This window comes from Heliangelus exortis, chromosome 1, assembly GCF_036169615.1.
Source record: "Heliangelus exortis chromosome 1, bHelExo1.hap1, whole genome shotgun sequence".
NCBI lineage: Eukaryota > Metazoa > Chordata > Aves > Apodiformes > Trochilidae > Heliangelus > Heliangelus exortis.
Window position 1 is genome coordinate 109,864,878 of NC_092422.1, and position 24,224 is coordinate 109,889,101.

Consider the following 24,224-nt stretch of genomic DNA (forward strand, 5'->3'; position numbering starts at 1 on the left):
TTCCCAACCTTAAAACAAGAGGATGCTTCTTTCCCACCCCCACCTCGCTGTGCTTTTAAAACCTTTGTGAGCAGGGTGGGTTGTTTGATTGTTTTTTTTTTTTTTGGGGGGGGGTTGTTTGTTTTATGGTTTTGGGTTTTTTGTTTTTTTTTTTTTTTTTCCCCTTTACATGTTGAACTCTGGACTGGTGTACAAATTCAGATTTGAACAAGCCACCTGAGATTCAGTGCTAGGGTATTTTTTTTTTTAACCAGTCACAAGTAGAGACTGCACCATTAACTTTTGGAAGGTTTCATGTGCCTGGTGATGGGCACGTGCTTTTCTCTGAGTGCATCCTTATGCTCTCTAGATGCTGACCCTCTGGTCCCCAAGAAGACCCCCACAGACCCACCCTGGGCTTCAAGGGGCTTTTCACACCAATGTGCAGAGCTGGAGTCAGCAGGAGCCCCAGGTAAGGGCCCTCCCTCATGTCCGTGTGTGCTCTTGTAAACTGAGATTTCAGACAAGCGAGTGAAGACAAACTTCAATTTTATTGTTGTTTAGGCATGGATAGAAACATTTAATTCTTTTGCACTCCTGGTTCTTGAAACGTGCCTGGAAGTGAAGTTGGAGCAGTGAAAAAAAACCCAGCTCCCAGGATTGACGATTTAAAGTGCATAGGAGATCTAGCAGAATCCCAAAAGGTGAGGAGTTTTTATTTCCTTTTCCATAGCTGTGGAAGTCGAAGGACTTTTTAAATTTATTTTATTATTATTCTCCTCTCCCCTGTATTCCCCAGACAGTGGTATGAAAATTTTCAGCCCTTCCCTATGCTTTCCCTTACGGTCTTTGGAGGTCTCTTCTCTGTATATAAGAACTACTGGTAGTGTTACAAACAAAGAGAGGTGATGTTTGCACGCTCCCTCACAGGACTCTGTTACAACTTTTCCTGTTGAGAGCCATGACCACTGTGGGTCTTTTTTTTAAAAAAAAAAAAACGTATCACTTGGCAGTGTTCTTGCACCAAAAGAAAAAGATATATTTGTATATAAAGTAACTTGTTTTTTTCTGTGTTCACGTTTTATTTTGGAAAAAACAGGTGTTTAAAAATTTTAGAATTTTTTTAACAAAATTCTAAAGAGAAAAAAAATCACAATATTTACAGAGATAACAGAATGGCTTAGCCATGCAAAACAAATTACTTTGGTTTTTTCCCCCCATTTCACTTTGGTTTAAATATTGACCAAGATTTTTTTTTTTCTTTTTGCCAAATAAAACAGTAACAAATCAAAAGTTTAAGAGGCATGTAACAGGATTTCCCTCTAATATCTTATACAGCATAGAGTTTATAGGACATCTTATGTATTTAATCCATGCCAATGCACTACAGGAAGCTTTTATTAAGACATCAGTCACTACTGCCCAGACATTTAACATTTTACAAATTTACAAGTAACAGTGTTTTCTTCCCCCTAAATAATGCAAAAGTGGCAAAATACATTTCCTAACGTCCATCTTTTTCTTTTTTATTTATTTATTTTTTATTTATTTATGTCTACCAGTCTATAAAAACTTACTTTTTCCCTGGATATTTGTAAATGGAAACCTGATGTACTGCTTACTCAACCGTTTCTCTTCACCAAAGCTGCCTGTTACCTTCTTCCATAAACTAACCTTCAGCATAAGATGAAACTTCTCTCCCTTAAGTACAACTTTCTATTGGCCATTAAACCTAAAATGCTTTCCTATCAGTACCATTCCAAAAATTCCCTCAAGCATAAAACATGTTTATAAAGTTACAAACTTGAATGTAACTAAAGATACATAGACATTTCATTGTTACAATTATATGTACTGTTGATAAATTAGGTACCAGTTAAAAACACTAAAATTATCTCAAGGTGCATTCAATATTTGTAGCATAGTTAACAAAAACACACAAAAAATATATATATATTCTATTCTTGTGGGGAAAAAAACGCAGCTTTGATATGACCACTTGTTAAAAAACCTTCCAATTCTGACTGGTATCTCTCTGAAATGAAGAAAAGGTAACAGTACTTTAAGGCAGCGGATAACATAAAGGAATCAAAATTAATCCATAATTCCAGTTCCTTATCCTAATTCTAACATGAAAGACAACTGATAACGTATCAATAAAATGCATGTCTTGCTCTAGAAGAAAAGGATTACCAGCCACTGTGTGCCAGCTAGGAATTTTTTTATCGTGTTCCTTGTTCAGTACCCAGCCTTCTCCGTGGAACGTTTGATTCCCTTTCTGGCTGTTTAGCTTTGCACGGTTTTTAAAATGTTCCCTTTTATTAACCATTTAGTTTATTCTTGTCACAGCTGTCATCCTTCCTCTTTAATATCATTTCAAAGAATGAAAAAGGAGCTTGACATTTTCCTTAAAGACAATCTTACACTTTAGGTACTCGCTACAAAGCAGAGGCTTCACTGATAACAATCAGAATTAGACATGTACCTGCTCAAAGGGTGTCATAAAAACAATTGAAATAAAACCATTACACTATACATCAGATTAACAGCAACTCCCAGAACAAAGCCTTACAGTGTATAAAAATAGCTACGTAAAAAATTTACATAAAGGCAAACAAAAAGAAATCTTCAGTGCAGGCATTTACAAAAAATATTTCAAACAGAACACAACATGGTGACCTATTATCATGGCTGTTGCCAAAATTAGTTTGTGGGTTTATTTTAGCTTGAGATAATTGTGTCTAAAATCCTTTGAAAACTTGGTATTATGGTCTGTTTAATACTTGAACCATGAATAGCTGTCACTTCTTTGTATATGTTTAAATACAATCCACGTTCATGCTTCAATTGGTCTATATGTATTCTCTGAAAATAAGAACGATAAATCCAGTTAACTGTTTTAAACATGGAAACCAACATAACCACTCAGTATTTAACCTTCAGATAAACAGCTACATGCATAGTACTTTTTTTTTTTTTTTTTTTTTTTTTCCTGCTCAATGATGAGAATACTTTGTTTCATGATAAGACTAGCTGTTGCAATATTGTTCCCAGGAAATTCAGGAAGTTTATCTGGTAAGTAATGGATTTACAGATAAGCTTTGTTTTATGTAGATGTACTCATCTGAAGAAATAAAATTATTAACGATTGCACTGAAGGCACACAGTATTATTTGAACTCCAATGTTCAATAAGTACTTTCAGCTCGCTTCAGCTCCATCTAATCACCTCAGTATTGCAAAGCTGCAGAAGGTATCAAGTCCAGAAAAAAAAAAAAAAGACAAAACAAGCCCCAACCAAAAAAATTACAAAATTTCAGTAGAAATGCTAGGGGTGTACAGAGCAGTTTTTTCAATACCCAAACTTACTTTCCACTTCTAAATCATTCAGAGGGAATAATTTTAGTTTTCTCAATTTCCTCTTTCAAAATAGTTAAACAGCAATATTGCTAGCAAAGTGGATACAGCAATGCTCCATCTCTTTTTATACTATATAATCGTTATCCCTAGTAAATTCTAAATATTTAGTGCAGAAATAGTGCCTTGTACTTCAAAACTTCAGAAATACCGAAATTATTAATAAAGAGGGCTGTATTTATATAAACAAGAAAAACTAAATTTGAAATGTGATGATTCCACTCACAGTGTGCCACCACTAAACACATAATAAGCTCCTTTAAAGACCAGGTGATGTGTAACTCAGGAAACTCAGTAAGCTTAGCTAGTTGCCACACTGTTGTGCTATCACACGGTTAATTTTAAATGGCCTTAGTTGGTCAGAAAAATGGCCTAAACGCCCACTTTTGGAACTAAGGGGAGAGAGATGCAGCTTTGGGCATATCCATGCAGCAGTGGTGTATTTGTATGTGGACACCGGGTGGTGCTGTTGGTGCTTTGTAACGCTCCAGTAATTCCTAGCAGGACTTCTGCACCTGCCTCATTATTTGTATCGAGTTTATTTTATGCAGATCCCAACTGGGGAAACTTTAATAGCTGCTGCATTGTAAGTAACGTAATATACAGTGGCTTTTTCCAGGATAAAATCGATAACAGTGTGTGAAATGTCTGAAGTGAAAGAATGATTCTGTTCTAAGGGAAGTTACATGCCTCTGGATGAATAAACCTGATCAAGGAATTAGAAACTTTTGTTTCCAGTAAGGGAAGAAGATTCCTGTGAACATTTCAAGTTGTAACTCAAAACGTGGACTTACACCTATAAACTAACACCTATACTCTTCGTGTACAGACACAGACACACACCCATTTACCACAATGATATATTATACAAACCTATGCTTTCATTTTACTGATTATGTGGATTAAGATAAAGCTGAGTGCAAAGTTATGTCTAAACTGTCACTTATCTTTAATTTTTGCATATGCAGGTATGAATTCTTAACTGGCCAGAGACCTGAGTCTGTCTGTCCTAATGCTACAGCCACTCAAAATCACTCTGCTGCCACAACTCTGCCAGGTGAGTACCAGGCTCTGAGCTACCACTGGGATCCCCAGACACACATCTCCAATGGTGGACCAGGAGATGTTCAATGCTGCAGTACAAAACACTTACCTGGAATGACGACTGACACATTTTTGTCTCTTTAAGTTTCAGATTTATGATTGTTTTCTTCTAATTTTTTGTTTTCTTCTATATTTCCAAGATCCTTGTCTACATGTTTTGATGCTGTCCTATAATGAAAAATTCAAAGGGTTTTTACATGTTTACAGCATTTCGTTCCATCCTCACATTAGCAACACTGTCTCCTCCCTTCTTGATAACAAGGATCATTCTTACAGTTCTTATCTGAGGAGAGCAATAGGCTTCCAAATGTCTGTTAGCAGACCAGTTCACCCCACTGAGTTAGTACCACAGCAAGTGCTGCAGTAGGGCTGTGTATTTGTCTTTTTACCTCTTGAGGAATTCAGAATCATTTCGAGGTAGCAGACATTTTTTTTTAAGGTTAAACCAGCTGTGCAGATCCAGGTTTCCTGACAAAATTAATTGTGCAGCTTGTTTCAAGAAAGACAGGTTTGCTTTAAGGTGTACTAAAAAGTAACAAGTGTGGCTAAGATATCTTGATCAACACAGCAATCTTTGGTGTACTTGTAATAATTGACTTTCAGTGCTCATGCTGAACGGAAGCTCTTTAAAGAAATTAATGAAAATTCTGGCAACACTGAAGAAACCCACTCTGGCTTCCAGATCTGTGCTGGCTATGACTGACAAGCTTTGAGTAAAGAAGAGATTGTGTAATGATGGAGGGGGAAAAAAAAAAAAAAAAAAAAAGATGTATGCCTCATTTAAAATAGCAGGTCTTCCTTAATACAAGTACTGGAGATGAATTAATGAGTTAAGTGCTTAGTTTATCTTAGCACAATAAAACCACTAAGCCATTCATTTAACGTGTGAGAAGCTTCACTGTCTGCCAAGGTGGAAGATTCCTGCAGCACTGCGATAACATTTCGAAGGCTGCAATTTTTAAAATGTAAATGGGCAAACACGGCTGAGTGGGACAAAGTAAATCCCTTGTGTCAAAGCAGATTATCACATACTCGTTTTTTTTGTTTTTTTTTTTTTTTTTCCTATGGATAATTTGTTTCCCCTACAGAAAAGTAACATCTGTTTTGACAGATTCATGCATATGCTCACCCTTGCTTCAGGGTAAAGACCTGCAGTGACACCGACTTGCAAAATACAATGAAGACACAGGTTAGCAAGATAGTGAGACATGTCACGCTGACACCATGCAGGTATGTCCCTCCATTAAACCTCTCACCAAGTTTTGCTGGTGGAGAGTTTCTGTGCAGCTCCCTCCTCCATCTGAGCAAAGGCCACAAGCAGCGGCTGAGCACGATGCGTGCCCTGGGTTGAAGCAGCCTTGAAGGGTTCTGTTCAGAGAGTCCAGTTTGGTTCTTGTCTCACAAGAGATCCTGGATGGGGTGCTAAGTCACCCAACCCTCAGTGCCTCCGGGCATGATGTTGAAATGCTGCTCTCTGGGCTGGGTAGCAGGAGGTGAGGAGTGCCAGAGGCATGGGATTCTGGATGCAAAATCCCATCAATTACACTGAATGGGACTATTCTAAAATCTTATTAGTTTTATGGCAGGTTATATCCTGAGTGGCTGTAAAGCTGCAGTTACCTTTTACTAGTGGTTTTAGAGTGCCTCTGTTAAGTTTGTGTTGCTGACAGGAAGATGTATGTGCTGAACACCCAAACTTTTGCTTATTGCAGGCAGATTTAATTTTCAAAATTCTGAGACTGTAACCTAAAGCAACTTGTGGTAAATTTCTATGGTGCAATAACTTTTTATTTTCTTCTGGTATTCAAAACCTGAAACACACGATGTCCACAGAAGTAGGATGCAATGAAGACATTCACTGCTTTGGTAGAGACTGACCTTCTGTGTTCTTCACCTTTCAGAAATCTCTTTAATCCCAGTAATAAGAAATATGCCCTCAAACAAACAAATATCTTAAATTTTTTTTTGTTTTTTTTCATTTAAAAAACATTTGGTTTAGGTACGCCACAGGATTTGGCTTGTCGTGACTAATGAGTCTTTTCCATAAGTAAGGCTTAGAAAATTGGAGACAGAAGGGAAAAATGAAAAGCTGAAAGAATCAGGACTCAGGAAATTACCTGGGATGAAACGAGTTGGAGGTAAGAAAGTGGCATAAACAGTATATAAATGGACATCTGCCCTTGTGTAACTGCTTATATCTGCTCTCAGAGACAAAAGAGTGGACTGGAGAGAATACTGGCATGGCTCAGTGTGTTGGGTATTTATTTTTTTTCTAACCTCTTATCATGTGTTTTACAGTGCCCAATGCAGACTGGATTTCACATGAGCTGCCACTTAGCAGCAGAGGGAACCAAAACCTGCATTACTTGTCTTTGATTAGGTTAAAATTATCCAGTGACTAAACCCGGGAGGTTCTGCATTGCAATTGGGTTTTTCTAAAGTGCTGTATTTCACTTTTGCATTCCCCTTATTAAATGTCACCTCTGTTTTCCGAAAGCAAAAATAGGTGAAAAGGGGAGATTCAAAAGGCAGCACTCTGACTTTGAAGGAGCCAGGCAATCCAGAGCACTTCTGGAGGATGGTATATACCCCTTGCTTGAAATGAGAGCGACAGCAGTTTTCCATGTCTGACAATCAGAGGGATTTAGGCTCTGAAATCCAGCAGTTGAATTCTGGTGGTTCTGTAATCTTGCTGACATTTTTGTGTTTTGTTCCCCAGTTACTGATATCGAGGCATTCACCTCCTCAGCAAAAGCAGTACTGCTGACTTTTTTTTTTTTTTTTAGTGCTATCTAAATAGTGTTATTAAGAGACAGATGAGTAATTTTGCACTGAGTTGCAGCAGTGTGCCCAGCTGGCAGTGCTCTGCCAAAGCAGGGGAACAGGCACCCCTGGCATGGCACCAATCCTCAGGGCTTGGCAGACGTGGCCTGAGTTTTTAACAGAGAAATGGCTCAAAGCACGGTTTCCATCATCTCCTGAGGTGACCTGAGCCACAGGACAAATGGTCCTTTGCCAGCTTAACATTCAACAACAGTTGCTCCTTACTTTTTATGTGCATTAACTCCTGTCAGCTTGCTCCACTTGCAACTCAAGAGCCAGCTCCTGGTGCCATCCAAGCAGCTGGACAACAGAGCTCCAAGTGGCTGGGGAAATATCCCCGAGATTGCCCAGGCCAACTCACTTCAGCATCACCTACAGCTCCACAAATAAAGCCCACACCCTAGCATTCTCTGGCCATATTGTTGCTTGTATGAATACAGGTTTACTTATGTTTCTCAACTGTTTTTTTTTTGGTTGGTTGGTTTTGGGGTTTTCTGTTTTGTTTTAGTTTGGGGTTTTTTAAGTAATTTGTAAAACATGGATCATTCGCAGCCCTTGCTACAATTATGTCTCATATTTTACATTTATTTAAGCTTTCTCTTCAGGAAAATAATTATCCTCAGGGAATCCTAATCAAAATCTCTCTGTAATCAGAACTAACTTGAGGTTTTTAGGTTTTTCTGGAGTATGGGCGTGCACTGAGGAGCTGTTATTTTCATGGAGTTTTTTTAGACAATGTTCATAGTATTATTTTTAATATAAAGACCATTCTTGATTTCAATTATTTTGCATGCTGTTGCGTAAATACAGACTGCATATAGATAACAAAGAAATTGGTGCTGGGTTTTAATTTCTGATCTCTTTTAATCTCTCAAGTCCAGGCTTCACTCTGAACACTAAGGAAGAAAATCTGCAGTGCTCTTTGTCCTCATTACCCAAGCTTGCAATAATGATGGGTAAGAGAATACACACTGGTGTAGTTCTGGGTGCTGAAGCAAGAGACATGAATTTCATTAAAACTTGCATAACTTTTGAAAGGCATGAAAAGACATTCAACTACACTGTTGCAAAAGATTGTCAAGGAGCTGTTTTATACATCAAAATCCAGATAACCTCTTTCTCCCCAGTCTTGCATTTGATTACTCAAATTATCTTCACATGTCCATCAGCAGGAAAAAAAGGCAGAGATATTAGAAAAATATGCCAATCAAGAAATTACTGATCTTTTCTAAATTTGTGCCACTATTCTAGAAGTTTAATGACATGAACTGACACTTCTAGAGATGTTTGTAACTTTGTCTTTTGTCTGGAAGTGAAGGGCATGAAAACCAATACAGATGTGTCTTCTTGAAAAACATACAGGAAGTTTCCTATATATTTGGCTTAATATGCTAGTTTCCTGTAAAGTATCAGAAAAGCAGAATTCTTAGGCTTTGAGTGCTCAGCTTCAGAGACAATAGTAACATTCTTGATTACTCTGATGCAAAAAGTTCAAGAGTTTTGCATTCTCCAAGTATGAACAATCTTTAAGCCTGCTGCTGTGCTTCAATTTGTCCAGCTGTATTTTTCCTCACTTCACTTTAAACCACTTTAAAATTGATCTACTGACTTGAGATTTGTGCACCCCCAAACACAAGGAGCTAAAATGGGACAATGTCCAACCCACACACAAGACATCCATGTGTGGAGAACAAGAATACAGAGTGCTAGGAGCATTATTTTTTTTTCTAAACCTTTTAATTTGTGCTGTACTCTCTGTTGTTTCTGACAAGGTAAAAGCTTCATGTTTGTAGGATTAAATGAAGATGGGTGTTCTAGAGTCACTTGGCTGAGGTCTGTCAGAAAAAAAAAATTCAAAAGATTCTGAAGTGCTAAATCATATTCTGTTCGGTGCAAATTATTTTAAAATACCCTCTTTGGAAAATGGAGTAATCTGTAGAAAGTAAGTCTTTGGCCTTCTGCTCAGATGAAGGAGAAACATAGCATGCTGTGGTAGGTAGCCTCAACTCTTTATTCAAGAGGGGGCTGGTGGCAGGGTGTGGAATACAGATGAATCCCTGATTTATGGGAAAATATAGTGAAAAGAATATGTGGCAATAATCAGCTTTTGTATCAAGTGGAGCTGAGGCAGTGAATAATTGTGGAAGTGATTTATTGTGAATATATTCCAAGGCTAGAAGTGTAACTCCTACTTAATGTGGATGACAAGACAATAGAGGATTATACAAACCACAACACCAATAATGAAGAAAAGTAATGTTTTTCTTGCCTCGGCAGGCTTGTAAAGCTCTGTGCTGCTGCCTTCTCAGACTTTCCTTTGGAGTCACTTTGGGGACAGAGATTATGTGAGTTACTGTTCAAGGGTGGGTTAAAAGAAAAAAACTATTAACTCTTGGCTTGTATGGAAATGGAGGGGTTGTGATTAGACACAGGTTGTGTCTAAAGGTGTAGGGCACATTTTTGCAAGATCTACTTAGATTTCTAGGCTGTAATTTGTGATGAAAGCTCTATCAGAATAGGTACTGACATTCTGATTGCTCTCGCAAGCATGGAATACAGAAAGCAGGGAGGATAACAACAGATCAACTTAAACATATGCTGGGAACAGGAGACTGATTGAGTCAGTGATGATGCATCAATTAAGGGTTTCAGAGGCCAGCAACCATGTATTGAATATGAAGACTATTATTGAACTACAAAGGAATTTTTATTTTGTTTGCAGTGAACCTGTCTAATTAATTATAGCTCGAATTTTTACTCTAAGCTTGTAGAAAAACAAATTGGGCGTGATGAAGTGTTGTCCATTTAGAATGCATTGTATCCTATCTTTGAAGTTGAAAAATTTAAGCCATACACTCTTCTCACAAAAAAATAATGCTGTATTCTAAGATTTTTTGTTAGCTCTCAGCACACTACATGATGGTACAAGAAAAGATACTCTACCTTTTCTGCCTTCCTTATAGCCAACCACTTCTTACAGAAACCCCAAACCAGTGAATCACAGTTTTATAATTCCACATTCTCATATTCAAAAGGAAAAACTAAAGAAAATTACTCCGGACATTATCACATGAGTAGCAAAGTGTGGGAGAAGGAACTCAACATTATTATCACTTTTTAATTTCTACCAAAAGAACTGTAAGTTTTGCAAAAAAATAATCTTTTCTTGCCCATGTGGTATCTGACTGTGGTTCTGTACTTGGGTAATATATAGCAATGCTTTATTGAAAGACTTGGAAAACCTGTTCAGTTATGGCTGGAGTAAAATCCTTCTGTCTCATCGAAAAAAGAGCATTTCCAAGCAGATGGAAAATTTCTCGTTGTGCTTTCACACCCATGAAAACACATTTGTTCATAGTAAAATCCCACTGGTATATTTCAGATCTCATTTGATCTAGTTTTGATGAAAGAACAACTGAAATTTTAAGATTGCTTATGTATCTGTACTGATTTGTGCATGTTTTGCCTAAGTACTTTAATCTTCTCTGTTAAGAAGCAGCTACAAGGAGCCCTTCAGAAAGCCAGCCTGCCCTCCTAACTCCCTGAAGACAGGATGGATGGGGCTAAGGCCAAATGGCATAGTCATGACAATCTATAAAAGGATGGAAAATCATGGTTACTTTTTGAGATCATCCAGTTTATTTTCTAAAGTGAGCCTGTAAGACAATACAGGAACTTGGAAGTAAGCAGGCCTCAGTGGAAAAGCCTGTTCTATGCCTAGGATGTCTGAAACATATTGATTTGGATGACAGAAGGTCTATCCTCTGCTAGTTTTACTTCAGAGATCTCGAAGTGTATATATAAATGAAGTAATTAAGGATCTCTCTTCTCCCTGACATGGTTTAGACTTATTCTCTAATTCATTCCATTTTCCTGGTACCTGCAAAGCCACACAATTGTAATGTATTACAATAAAGCAGCAGGTACTAAATTTAAATGGAAGAATCAGCCCTGACTTGCTTGTCAGTAAAGAAAACCTCATAATAGGTGATCTTGGAGTCCCACCTCCAGATGAGTAGTGCTAAGCACTAGGCCAAGGCTATCAGAGGTACAAAGTTTCTTTTCTCTATAAAGTATACCAATTGTAACAACTTTTCCCTGCTCAGACTTCTGGAAAACTGAAAGAAGGAAAATGGGTAAACATACATTTCCATTGACAGTATTTGTTTTTTCTATTTATTATCAATTTTTCCATAAATTCTTACTTTGATTTCTTCATGTAGAGCCAGTAGACAACACCTGCAACCAGAGCAACCAGCAGAAGACCGACTACAATCCCCACTATCAGCTTTGCTTGGTCATTAACCTTTTCACTATTGTCATCTGAAGCAAAGAAGAAAAGTTAATGAGGTGACCTATGATAAAGTAAAGCATTACAGCATTTCTAAAGAATTTCCATCAAAAACAAGAAAAGAAAAGGGGTCAGAAAGTTAAAATTTAAAAAAAAAAAAAGGCATTGCTCTTAAAAACACATTTAAAGCTTCAAGAAAGTCACTTTCTTAGTTAATCGTGGCCCCAGCTATTTTGAATCCAGTCCAACTTTAAGAGACTGTGGAAATTGTTCAGTGACACTACGTAGGTGTTGAACTGAGACAATCAACAGAAAATGTTATGGAGACAGAAAACCATACATACCATTTCTATCCTCTGTCTCATCATATTCTGGAATATTTACTGAAATGAAAAATGTTAAAATTTAAGACAAAATATGTTATATTGAAATATCACCGTTAGTTTCCTACTTACAGCACTGAGAGAAACCCTGAAAATTTAATGCAGTGTTTGCCAAACAAAGTAATTAATCTTGTTTTTAAGCAGAAGTTTTACTGTGTAACTAACACATTCAATCAAAGAATCTTATTAAAAATCGGTAATAATAACCTTAGAAATAGTTCTGAGCACTTCTGTCCTACCCTTCCACAAACTATAGCTTTTTATCACCTTCCATCATTGCAAAGTGACATTTGATTATAGTCCAGTATGGTTGATTTCTCCTCTGAATCTAGTTGTACCTGTAATAATTACCTGGAATTTAGGTACTAAGAGATTATGTTAATTTACTAATAAAGACTTTGATCATTAGAAAAAAAAAAAGTAATATTTGGCAATATATTTGAACTATGATGTTGTAGTATTATTTACAAAAGTAAATAATAGAATGCATATATGAGATAGCTAGCCAAGAAAGTAATGAAGACTAATTGGCTTCGTCCAGAAAGCTATCAATAAATGTTATGATCCAGAGTGGATTTACAATTGCTTGACTTGAGACTTAAAGGTTAAATATATTAGTATCAACATTACTATGCAGAATACTCTTCACAGGAGTATGAAGTGTAGGTACTTTATGTGAAACTACAACTTTAAGGAAATGCTCTCTAGCAGCTAGACACTCACTAGCAGAGACATTCAGGGAGGTCACAGTCCTTTCTAGCTCATTTTCTGCAATGCAAGTTAAAGTCACATTTTCCTCAGGAGCAATTATAATTTTACTTGAAAATTTTCCATTCACGTATTTGGTTTCCTCTGTCTGAAAAGATGAAAAAAAGAAGATCAGTATCCTTGAAAAATGCGAAGAACAATACTTGAATTACCTATTTTACACACTGAAAATAATCTAAGGAAAATAACTTTCAACTATTTCTGTTTTCCCACAGGAAAACAATAGAAATTAAGCGATTTTATTTTGCTGTACATTACATTAATACAGTGTCCAGAGAAAATTATTTTCTATCACTTACACAGTTTCAAGATAATTCCAGTCCTATAGCTTCAAGTAAATGTACAAGTGTGACAGCTATACATAATTTCTGTAGGATTAATGCAAAACCTGATGGAGTAATGAAATCTACAGGAACACTGAGCATTTTATTTCCAGTCTCTGACTGGAACAGATGTCTCATTTATTTTTTCCTGCTAAAGCAAAATGTGGCAATGCTTTGTATGTAATTTGGTAATCAATATGAAAATACTTCAGCTTGCTTATTTTTTTAGGTAATTTTCCTGCTGCAGATGGGTACTCCTTAATTCTTCCCCCAAGATGATAGCATTATGGTTCTGTTTCCAGCAAGAAACAACAGGTAAAAGTGCCCAAAAACAATTAGAAAAACTAGGATAAAACTGCAAAGCCTGTAACAAACTATACTGACCATATCTTCTGACTTGCAGTTAACTGTATTTAAATACATTTCACCCAGTTAATGCCTACATCAAGTATCCATTTCCTTTTTAATGTAAGTTCTATAATTCCATCATTATTTGTAAATTCTTCATGCAATGGCAAAATCACCACATTACCCAGATAAAATTACTAAGTACCCTCACTTAAAAATGCATATTTCATTTGTAATCTTTTCTTTTTCCTTCCAGTTTTGGCTTGTAACCAGTGGATCTTCTCTGCCTTCACCTTCTCTATTCAGAAGACCCTTATAATCAGAAATCATTCGTGTACGTACTGTGTAACCACTTAACATTCTCTTAGATAAGCTAAATAGCCTTTAACTTTTTTCAATCTCACTACCAAGAAGGCGTTCCTTGATTTTACACTGCACCTTCTATGCACTACTTTTTGGTGAGAAAAGTAGTAAGAAAGATACTTGCTTTATTTATGATGCTTCCACTACCAGTAACCGTCCACTGCACCGCTGGTTTGGGGAAACCTTCTACATGGCAGACAATTGTTTTAGACATTTTATTTACGTTGGTTTTCTTTGTCATTTTGATTTGAGGTTTTCCTACAAGAAAAACATTACAATTAACCATTTTGTTCTAAGAGGACAAGTAATAACTATAGCTATCTGCTCCCTTACCTTCTACGATGAGTTTAAGTGTCTTTCTTTTCTTTAACCCTTCAACCTCCTGTAGTGTAGTCTCACAGATGTAGTTTCCAGCATCTTGATACTGAAGACTTGAAAATGATGGACTTGTTTGCATTCTGGTATTGTCCTGGTAAAGTAAGAGTTATTCTCTGTCATTCTCACTCAGAATACAATAACCTCTAAATTACAAAAGTGACTACTATCAACAGAATTTTAGTAGGCAGGAGCTTTACTCCTGATGTGTTCCCAGCAACACAACAGCATGAAAAGTAGAAACTAGTGGAGGTTTACAAAAGCCACTTCCCCTTTTCTTGAAGACCTAGCTTTCAAATCAAATGCATAGGGTGTGATCAATTATCAGTTATCTTTTCTAGTAGGATGGCCAAAGCCACTAGTGGTACAGACAACACAACAGGCTTGTACGATCAACCTATGCTACTCAACAACCACCAGGTATCGTTATTTTTAGTTTCCAGCAGGATAGGTTAAATTTACACCCATCATCTATGTCAGCTACTATAGAATCCTGAAAAAATTATTTGTCTCAAAACAGCTGCCCTAACAAAATGGACACTGTGCTCAGGTGAGGTCCTCATTCAATAAACCACATGGACTCTGCTCTTGCTGGAGATGCCCTCATTTGGGTAACCACCCTGATAAATGGGGCCCTGTTCTTGCTAGAAGAGGCCCTCATTTCAGTGGTATTCCTGATAAACGAGGTCCTGTTTTTCCAAGAGCATCACTCACTCAGTGGCTGCCCCAGTAAGCTGAATGCTGTCCTTGCAAGTGAAGCCACCCTGACAGCAGGACACTGTCCTTATTCGATAAGGCACAGGGCCAGGCAAGCTGTACCCTGAGGAGGCAGTGTGACACCTTGTGTGTGCCCTGTGTAAAGCCACTGAAGAGGGTGAATGTACAGAAATAAGGGTTACTGCTGTGTCATCCCACCTGGACGAGCCCAGTTGTGTCATCCCATCTGGAGGGGCCCAAGTGAAAACCTGGCTGTGCAAGATATGCCAAAGCCCTCCCTGAAAAGGTGGGGTCAGGTGCCATAAAAGAGGCACACTCAAAATCCTGGATGCACGCCCACCATCCGAGGACCACAACTTCCTCCCCAGGCCATTGCTGGATCCAAGGGTGGTGGTATCTTTCCTATCTTTTCTTTATCTTTCTCTCTTTCTCTATCTCTGTTTCTAACCTTATCTTGGCACGTAAGGGTGACAGAGTTTCTATCTTTGTTAAGTTTTGTAACCCACTGCTTTAAGTTTTGTTAATTATAACCTGTTGTTTTGACAATTTCCTTAAGTTATGCTAAATTGTAATCCATTGCTTTGAAAGTACCATAATTTATAATTCTGCTAGTTGTAATCTGACATGCTTTATGATCTTATCCACTTTTAAGTAAAGCTGTGCTTTTGTGCAAACCTGGCTAATAGTCTTACTCCTAGAGTACCATAGGGAGAATTTCCAAACTTAATCCTGACGAATGGGTTGTTAAAAGGAGATGAATTGCCCAGCTGCACCTGGGCTCCACTCTGAAAGAGTTCAGAAAGCAAGGAGGTCCAGTCCAAATCTCCCTGGGTTGACCCCCACTCTGGGGAACTCTACCCATGTCCACTCTATGGGATGTAAAGCTGTGCTCACTTTGTGAGGATGTGACAGTGCTGCACCCACCTCGAGGGTCGTGACTGTTACCTTTTCACCAACCACTTAACACCAGTTCCTAACATCAGACCCCTCAACCTGCCTTTCCCTTTTATAGTGTTTACTGCAACCATGACCAAGCTTGTCTCTGAGAAAAGGGTTAATGAATCCAAATTCCTCCAAATGGATTTTCCTTTTTAGGGAGACCTGATTCTCAAATGGCCTTGCATAGACCACCTCAAAAAAGTTATATTTGGGTTATAGTAAGCATTACTTGTCTCCATTTGAAAAATGAGTCAATAATTACTGGAGAGACACTGGAACAGGTTGTCCAAGGAGGCTGTGGAAGCTCCATCCCTGGAAGCATTCAAGACCAGCCTGGACAGGGCTCTGAGCAATCTGATCTAGTGAAAGGTGTCCCTGCCCACACAGGAAGGTTGGAACTGGATGACCTTTAAGATCCCTTCCAACCCTAACCATTCTATGAATCTATGAGTACAGTAACTGATTTTCAGTCATCAACCTGAGTCAGTAGCTCCCATTTTAGTAATATGTGTAGGACCCATTTGAACAACAATTTTTAAAAAGACCAATGAATTACTTCCTTCCTTCCAAAACACTGAAGTAGCAGCAGTAATACATGGAGGTGGACATTCAGATGAAGTGTGAAGTAGATGAATTACTGACCTTTATCCAAAACACAGTTGCATTTCTGCTAGAAGAAATCGTGCACGACACGGGCAGTGCCTCTCCAATCTGCTTTGTGACTTCACCACTAGGAATAAGCTGCAAATCTAAATCTGGGATAGAAAGAACATCCGTCAAAAGTTTATATCTGAAAGCCTGGCCCATTTCAAAAGCTTATCAAGGAAAGAAAATGTGACTAATTGAACTCATTAAATTTAATATTTCATTTCTTCAGTAAAATCCAAGGCAATTTTACACATAAGAGAGAAGACAGGAGTATTCTGAAATAGACATTGCAGAACATTCACATTTTTGCAGTAATTATGGGCTAAAAGGAAAAGCAAAAACTCACTAGACAAATGGATAATTTTTTTTCACCTTGGACTGCTAAAAGAATGACAGAGAAGGTACAAGAACCTGCAGGAGTATGGATGCACATAGGAGGTATGTGAATCTTGAAAGAGGAAGCACAGATAGCTTGCTACGCGCTAGGTAGAAACGTATTTTAATGGGAGGATTCATGCAGCGGGTGGGGGGCAGATTAACCGCAGCAGTAAGTGTAGAAAAGATGACAGACAGACAAAGGGTAACGTTTTCACATCTCTTCAAATAAGTTAATTTTTATCCTCAGCAGCTGGAGAGGATGAGGAGAGTCAATACAGGATGCAGGAGACACGATACTGACTGAAGGGGTGAGGTTGGGGGTCCACACATGAGGCACTTTGATTTTTTTTGAATTTGTAATTTAGAAAACATTTTTGTGCAAATTGGAGCCCAAGCTTTGCTGACCTGTTCTGGCATACTGCAGGGAAACTGCAGTCAGTGACAGCTATGTGTGACACAGGGTAGGGTGACAGCTTACCAGGGTGACAGTAACAGAAAGGTTAGGAAACAATGAATGAGTTTTTTCTTAGTATATGGAACTGGAAGGCTAATGATTTCTTTAGGAAAAAAAAAAAAATCCTACACTGAAGGAAAGCAGAGTTTGCCAAGCTAAATCTCTATTTTGCTTTCTCTCCCATAGTGCCTTGCTTGTAAGCCAAGCTGCAACAACTATCACAGATGCTCTCAGACACACACACACACAGATTTAAATGGTAAACACGTGTGATTTCATCAGGAACATAGTACTTGCTGGAAAAGGACTGCAGAACATCCTTTTGGTGTTTAAGTTGAATTTACAAAAAGCTTGAGGCAAAAGCACAGTTGGTAGAAAGGGGAAACAGTGAGTTTTCCTTAACAAAATAGCGAGCTTAGCTACTGGCTTCATTCAGTGGTTACCCTGGGAACACCATTCTAATTAAAGGCAGAACTTCAGGGAACAAGTAGGATCCATCCTGTACTATTAGTCTGCATTATTATCTGTGTTACGAGTTTAATGCCTAGTCTGAGGGGTCACAAGAACTGTACTTTCATCTGTGGACAAGCAAAGTGAAGAATTTACCAAACAGATAAAACGGGATTTTTGTTTCTGTATTCCTATGGGGATTTCTCCCCCTGTCTCCCCAGGCTAGTAAATGCAAACAAACTACCAAAATTCTCCTGATCCTACCGTTGCTTACACAAGAAAAAAAAAATCTTAAACAAAAAATACAAGACTCAGTTGGTGAGCATTTGCAGATAGATTCAGCTAGTGGATGGGATGTGTTTCTTCTTGCTCTGTTACTGTTGAGCACAAACTACCACTACAGAAGGGTGGTCAAAGAAAAAGCTAGGGATCCATTTATTTTTCCCTTAGGGTGCCTCTTCTTCAACATCTACTTAAACCTTTTGTTCTTTGAAGCAAGATGGCACCTCAAACCCAAGAGACCACTGAAGACCATACAGGAAGGATTCCTCTTGCATACACCATAAGTAGAAACATACTATATTTTTGGCCTTCATCTTAGGCAAGACCAACACCAAGCCCAAAGCAATCCCTCAACCCAGTCTTCCTCCAGGGTAGCATGCCTGCAACCCCTCACTTCACTCCTTTTTGTGGCATCGCTGAGACTACAATCCCTCTCACACTGTGGTCTCAGTTGCTACAGAAGTTCAAGAAAATTTCAGAGCATGCAAGATGAACTGCATAGATCAGAGCAATATTTACTAGGTGATTTAAGAGGGAAGCATAGAATTATACTAATTTTTAGCACAGGATTCCCTCTAGGAACACACCATAGAGAAACTTGATTTGATTTAATATTCTGCCAGATTATCTGTAGGGTCCACAAAGAAATGTGATGTAGGGTAATTTTATCTTTCAACTTACATGCTCCATTAATAAACAATATCCTATTGGTACAGAAGTATGAAAAGAAAATAATTCTTGCATCCAGAAGATTTCAAAGTTCATCATCCTTGCCATCGAAAAAAAAAACCTTTGTTGAAAGAATTTTTCACACATTTCCCTTTTGGCTTTGAAATGATCTTCATAAGCAAACTTCTCACCAGGCACCATTTTCAAAATATGCTAGCTCTTAATATGGTCTCACTTCAAGTCTTGCATTGATTTTGCTGCTGTCTTTGCATACCAAGTAACACAGGGAAGAGGCAAAGAGTGCATTCTGCATGCATTACCACATCGTGTGAGACAGCCATGGAATTAATTTGGGTAAGACTAGCACAAACATTTCAGTTTTGAAAACTATCACACACATAGGACAGGCTTTAAATGCTCCCAGCATTTAAAGAAGACCTCTGATGGAATGCTGTGCTACGATTGGTAAAACTATGCACAGATCTTGCCTGTGGTCTGAGCTCCTCAATATTTTAGCAGACCACCAGAAACTTCTCCTAGTATTCTGAGAATAGAAGATTTATTCTGTGCAGCCTTCAAAAGGTGATTTCTCCTGTATTCTCAATGTGTCAGAATGCGAAAGAAAAGACTATAAAACATACCCATAGAGAAACACAAATGGTAAACCTCTAAATAACTTGAATTTATTAGAAGGTTTGCAAATCTATTTCCCTCAAAAACACATTTTAACAGAAAGGAAAGCATCACTAAGAGGATGTTCCAGAATTCTGCTCCATACTGGGCTGTATGTGCAGAAAATTCTAGCAAGAGATAAAGAAAAACAACTGAGGCTCAAAAGCCAGCTGCTTCTTCATAGCTAAGTGGAAATACACCAGTACACTCATCCTATATTGCTAGTGTTTTCCTTACTTCTCTAGATGTTTAAATGGTTATAAACAGGTTCTGCCACAGCCCCCTGGCTCTTTCCTCCTGGCCTCAGCCAGTTTTGCTCATCTGATCCTGGGCAAACTTACTCAAAGCACAGAGTTGACAGAAAATTAACATCCTAGTGTTAAAAAAAAAACCAACCCAAATTCAGAACAGAAATCCTATTCTGTTCCTCCCCCTGTTGGGAGACAAATCATGGCAACCACAAGCACTCAGTTCTGCTGGACTCCAAACTGGGACCTTGCTGCACAGGTGCTGCATCTGCTCCAAAGGACATGAGCCCAGTTTGTCCAGTTTGTCCCTTAGGTTCTGTGGATAAGGAAGAGACTCTTTCTTCTCCTCTCAATTTGCTTTATACATTATGGGTAATCAGATCTTTCATGTCAATTTTCAGCTTTCTAGGAATCTTATAATTTACATTCATCTTTGGAAAAAAACAACTTGGTATTGAGCCAGAATATTCTGTGATAAAATATTTAATAACTGTGATGTGCTAACATATTTTCATAGCAGCAAGAAGCTTTCCCTACTTAGACACTGAAAGGAACCAGTGTAATTATAATGCTCAATAAAATATGCTTGTGAATAAACACTACAGTTGAAATGTAACAAGTAACTACAGATTCACAGATTTTAAACTAGAGTTTTTTAATTGTCTGTTTCTTTGTGTTGTCCTTTTTCTAAGTGAAAATAGAAAAAAATCTTATGTGTCAAGATCTAATGCGAGGAAACAAAAACTGATTCAGAATGAAGGCTTTTTCAGTGTACCAGCATGGACAGAAATATTCATCCCTATGTAAAAAGGTAGGCAATAAAACAAAAGAGGGAGAAAAAATAGGATTTGATAGATGTTAATAAGTAGTATTTGAAGGACAAAAAATATCATGGAGACAAAAAAAAATCTGAAGATGTAACAGCAAAAATATAGGCAAGTAGAAGGAGAAAGCACTAAAAATTTGTGACCTGTGCTCGGAAATTAATATAAAGTAAGCAATTGAAAGATGGTGTATATGACAAAGCATCTATGATTTTTATGACTTCTTCAGATTTTTATGACTACTCCTTACAAAAAAACATGCTGCAGAAATGCTTTAGACCAGCAAGACACCAAAGCAGCTTAAAAGGCAGGAAATAGTCTGGGTATTCAGGAATTACAGAACTATTCCAGGCCACTGTACCTCACTTAAGCAAAGGCTTTATTGAAGATAGAGGTTTTTAAGAAAAAGAGAACAAAATGAACCCTAAGTGAAGCATGGCAGCAAGGTACCAGATTGTACCTATGAGCTCTGAGTAGCTGCACTAGTTGCCAACACTGGAAAGATTTCTGTCAAGAACATCCACGCTTCTCTTGAGTACTAATGCTCTTCTGACATTCAGACAAAAGAGCAGAGAAAGGAAAATTGGCTTGATATAAATAACTTGGAGCTGAGGAAGCAATTCTTTAGAGCAACTATTTACGGAAGCACAAGTAGACAATGAGATCCACTTGGGCTAAAATAAAAGGAAGGGTCAGCAAACTACTAGCGAGCTAACTTTGATACTGAGCAGGTAGCAGCAGTTGTACAGAGCTCTCTTCAGATCTTACATATGCTGACTCTTTGAAAAGAGAAGGGGCAGTTAGGGAAAGAGCAGACAACCTTATTAAAACCTAAGTATTCATTAGGTGGAACAGGCTTAATTATTCAGGCACAGATATTTTCTGCATGCATTGTACCTCTTTCAAGAAGAAGACACAGCAAAAACCCCAAATACACAAACATTAAGTTTCTTTATATGTAAAGCCTAACTACTGCAGAAGCCATTAAACTTCATTATCCATCATGTTCCTCTGAACCTGTAAACTATTAAAGGTACTGATGCTACTAGGAAGACTACAGACCACTGATGTGTCCAGGAGAAAGCTAGTAACATTGGCCTGAGGCTCATTTCCCAGCCTCTGGTAGCATAGCAAAATTGGAAAGAGTTCCTGCTCTTGTTTCCTCACCTGAACAGATTAAAAGCAACCACCGAAAAGCTTTTAAAGTGGTGCTGATAAAGTGTGAATAAATATTCCAGTATTCAGCTAAAGAAACTTCACTGATCTCTGTAGCTCTTCGGATTTTGGAAAAGTCAAAAAAAAGCCCAAACTTGTCCCATGTAAACATAATGAATTCCAAGACTCCTTACATGTTACCCTCATTGAGATAAGATGAAAGGATGTTAGCCCAGTGTAAAGCATGACCTTTGGTGATACCACTGTGAGCCAGCTTGAGTGCTTTGAGTACATTTTAAGGCACAGCTGGAGCAGAATAATTTCACCAAAATTTTCACTGTATTTGACAGTTCATATAGTGTACAAAAGTTACAGAGTGAATCTGTATCTAAGTCAATGAATTGAGAAAGTTAAGGTTTTCAAACAAGTATCTCAGCAAAAAAGAAAAAATAAAACCCCAAAAGACCTGACTACTTTAAACCAACTCCATCATTCAATTCTCCTGTAAGTTTACTAGACTAATCTACCAAAGCAGAGAGAGATCATCCCAGGAGGTGCAAGAGAGTCTAACATCCTAACCTGGCATGCAAAATGCAGTGACTTACAGTGCACCGTGATGGTGGTTGAGTCCATCATGCTTTTGTCAGTCAGAGAGCACTTGTATTCTCCTGTGGCATTTCGTCTCACATCTGTCATTACATAAGTATCTGAGCTTCTTATACCTTCTGTTTCTCCCTGTGGATGGAAAGCAAAATATTTATTGTATATGAGCCTGATAAAAGCATTTATTTTTGTTGAGTTTTTTTTTTTCAGTATAAGGACGGTGAAACTGTAAGGATGACTAACTTCTTTTAAGAGGATATGAAAAATACAAAATCTGAAAGTTTAGCAGAAAGGAAAAAGAAAGCAAAAGACTGAAACAGTCTACCTGTAAGACTGTTGAAAAAATCACAACAGCAAAACAAATTGTTTATAAAACTATATCTGAAATGACTTACTCAGTTTAGGAAAAATGAAACAAGGCATACTGCACTACACATTTTTAAAAACACAAGCAAACCCTACTCTATCTGCATCATGGTATGGAGCCTGTTAGGATATACACTACCTCACATGCAGTTATCTACAGAAAGTGGTGCTCTGAATTAGCCAGCAAGTGCTGCTCCCTGGCTGACCAGTTCTCCAGCTTTCATCTGATTACAGCTGACTGACCTAGATCAGCTTTGAAAGAAGCACAGAATAAAACCTTAATTCATATCTGTGAATCCAGAAAGATACCTGTGAGTCTTGCCAAGAAATAGCCAATTCCCACTGTCCTAAAGAGACAGGGATAGTATCAAGTAACAGGGAGACTGAAGATACAACAAACTGAAGTTTCTTTCAGCTTGCTCACTGTGATCATGAGCAAGGAGAGATAGCACACACTTTTGCCCTGGCATATAAGTGAGTTCCTAGGATGACTAAGTGAATCTAAATGGCTTTTACCAGATACAAGGACTTCAGCTCCTAGTTTCAGCACCTCAAACATGCCAGGAGTCCTAAGCAGATGAGGATAATGTTCAAAGGGTAACATGCATGTTTTCTGAAATACCTGAAAGCATGCCACTGCTTTTGGTCTCTCTCAAGATGCTCACTACTACAGCAGGACCAAAAATAAAGAAGATAAAATAGGAGAGAGAAGCAGGACACGGGAAACAGGACTAGGACTCTTAGAATAGAAAAGCCACATCTGGCTGGATTTCACCAGCACTAATGGTACCAAAGCCTTCATTTTTATCAATCTGCATCTCATGCATTTGACAATTTGTTCTGCGCTTTCTCCTGTGCTGAAACATTTGTTCATTTTGGTGTTGTTATGCCACCAAACAATTAAATAAAGAAAAGAAATTGCAGAAAGATTCATCTGTTGAAGTCCAGAAAATAGCTGAATTAATTTCCTGTGCTTCCACTGCTGGATCTTCGCCTGTTATGACAACGGATGAGGTGATTTTAATTCAAGGTGTAAATCCTTTTTGTCAAAACTGCTTCTTATGAAAATATCTGATGATGGGAAATTAAGCCTCACAATTTTCAGTAGATCCAAACCCAAAACAACATTGGGTGGGATGGGAGGAAGAAGGGGTTTTTTTCAAAATGTTTTGCAAACAAAGGTGAGGCATTCTCAGAGTCTGACAGAACTGTCCATGTGCATCTTCAGTTTTAGTCACATCACATTCCTTCCTTCATTTATTATAAAGTCACATATACACTGGCATGTAGCAATGTCTGTAGAAAGGGACAATACAGAATATTTCACTATGCAGTGACAGTGAGACAAGACTTACTGGAATGTAAAACAAGAACTCCTGTGGAGGAGGGTTGCCATTTCCTGAGCACTTCAGAGTGATGTTATCACCTTCTTTAATGGTACTTTGTGACAGCACTTGAATAGTCACCTTCTCTGTTGGATCTGTCAAAATAATGTGCACATTAATAGCTTCTGAAAAAAACTAACACAGTAACCATATGGATATGATAATTCATGGCTGGGAATGGGATGGGATTTTATCATCAAACAGGTGAAGGCATTCACAGGTGTAGATCTTCTTACATAAGAACTGAAGTTAATCACACTT

General features: G+C 37.9%; 1 protein-coding gene across 2 annotated transcripts in view; it reads right to left on the reverse strand.

Moving 5' to 3' along the window:
- Positions 1–511: 511 nt before the first annotated feature.
- The window catches only part of ALCAM (activated leukocyte cell adhesion molecule), a 125,514-nt gene continuing 101,801 nt past the window's right edge, over positions 512–24,224 (reverse strand). The window contains exons 7-16 of one of the 2 annotated variants that reach the window (XM_071758051.1): positions 23,934–24,058; positions 22,215–22,344; positions 16,472–16,584; positions 14,132–14,267; positions 13,919–14,056; positions 12,720–12,848; positions 11,958–11,996; positions 11,528–11,645; positions 4,549–4,667; positions 512–2,844 (exon numbers count right to left, since the gene is read on the reverse strand). In XM_071758051.1, the coding sequence (XP_071614152.1) occupies positions 4,580–4,667; positions 11,528–11,645; positions 11,958–11,996; positions 12,720–12,848; positions 13,919–14,056; positions 14,132–14,267; positions 16,472–16,584; positions 22,215–22,344; positions 23,934–24,058 (1,016 nt within the window). In that variant the 3' untranslated portion in view covers positions 512–2,844; positions 4,549–4,579. Of the gene's footprint in view, positions 2,845–4,548; positions 4,668–11,527; positions 11,646–11,957; positions 11,997–12,719; positions 12,853–13,918; positions 14,057–14,131; positions 14,268–16,471; positions 16,585–22,214; positions 22,345–23,933; positions 24,059–24,224 lie in introns of both variants that reach the window. The other variant, XM_071758043.1, reaches the window with a different exon arrangement.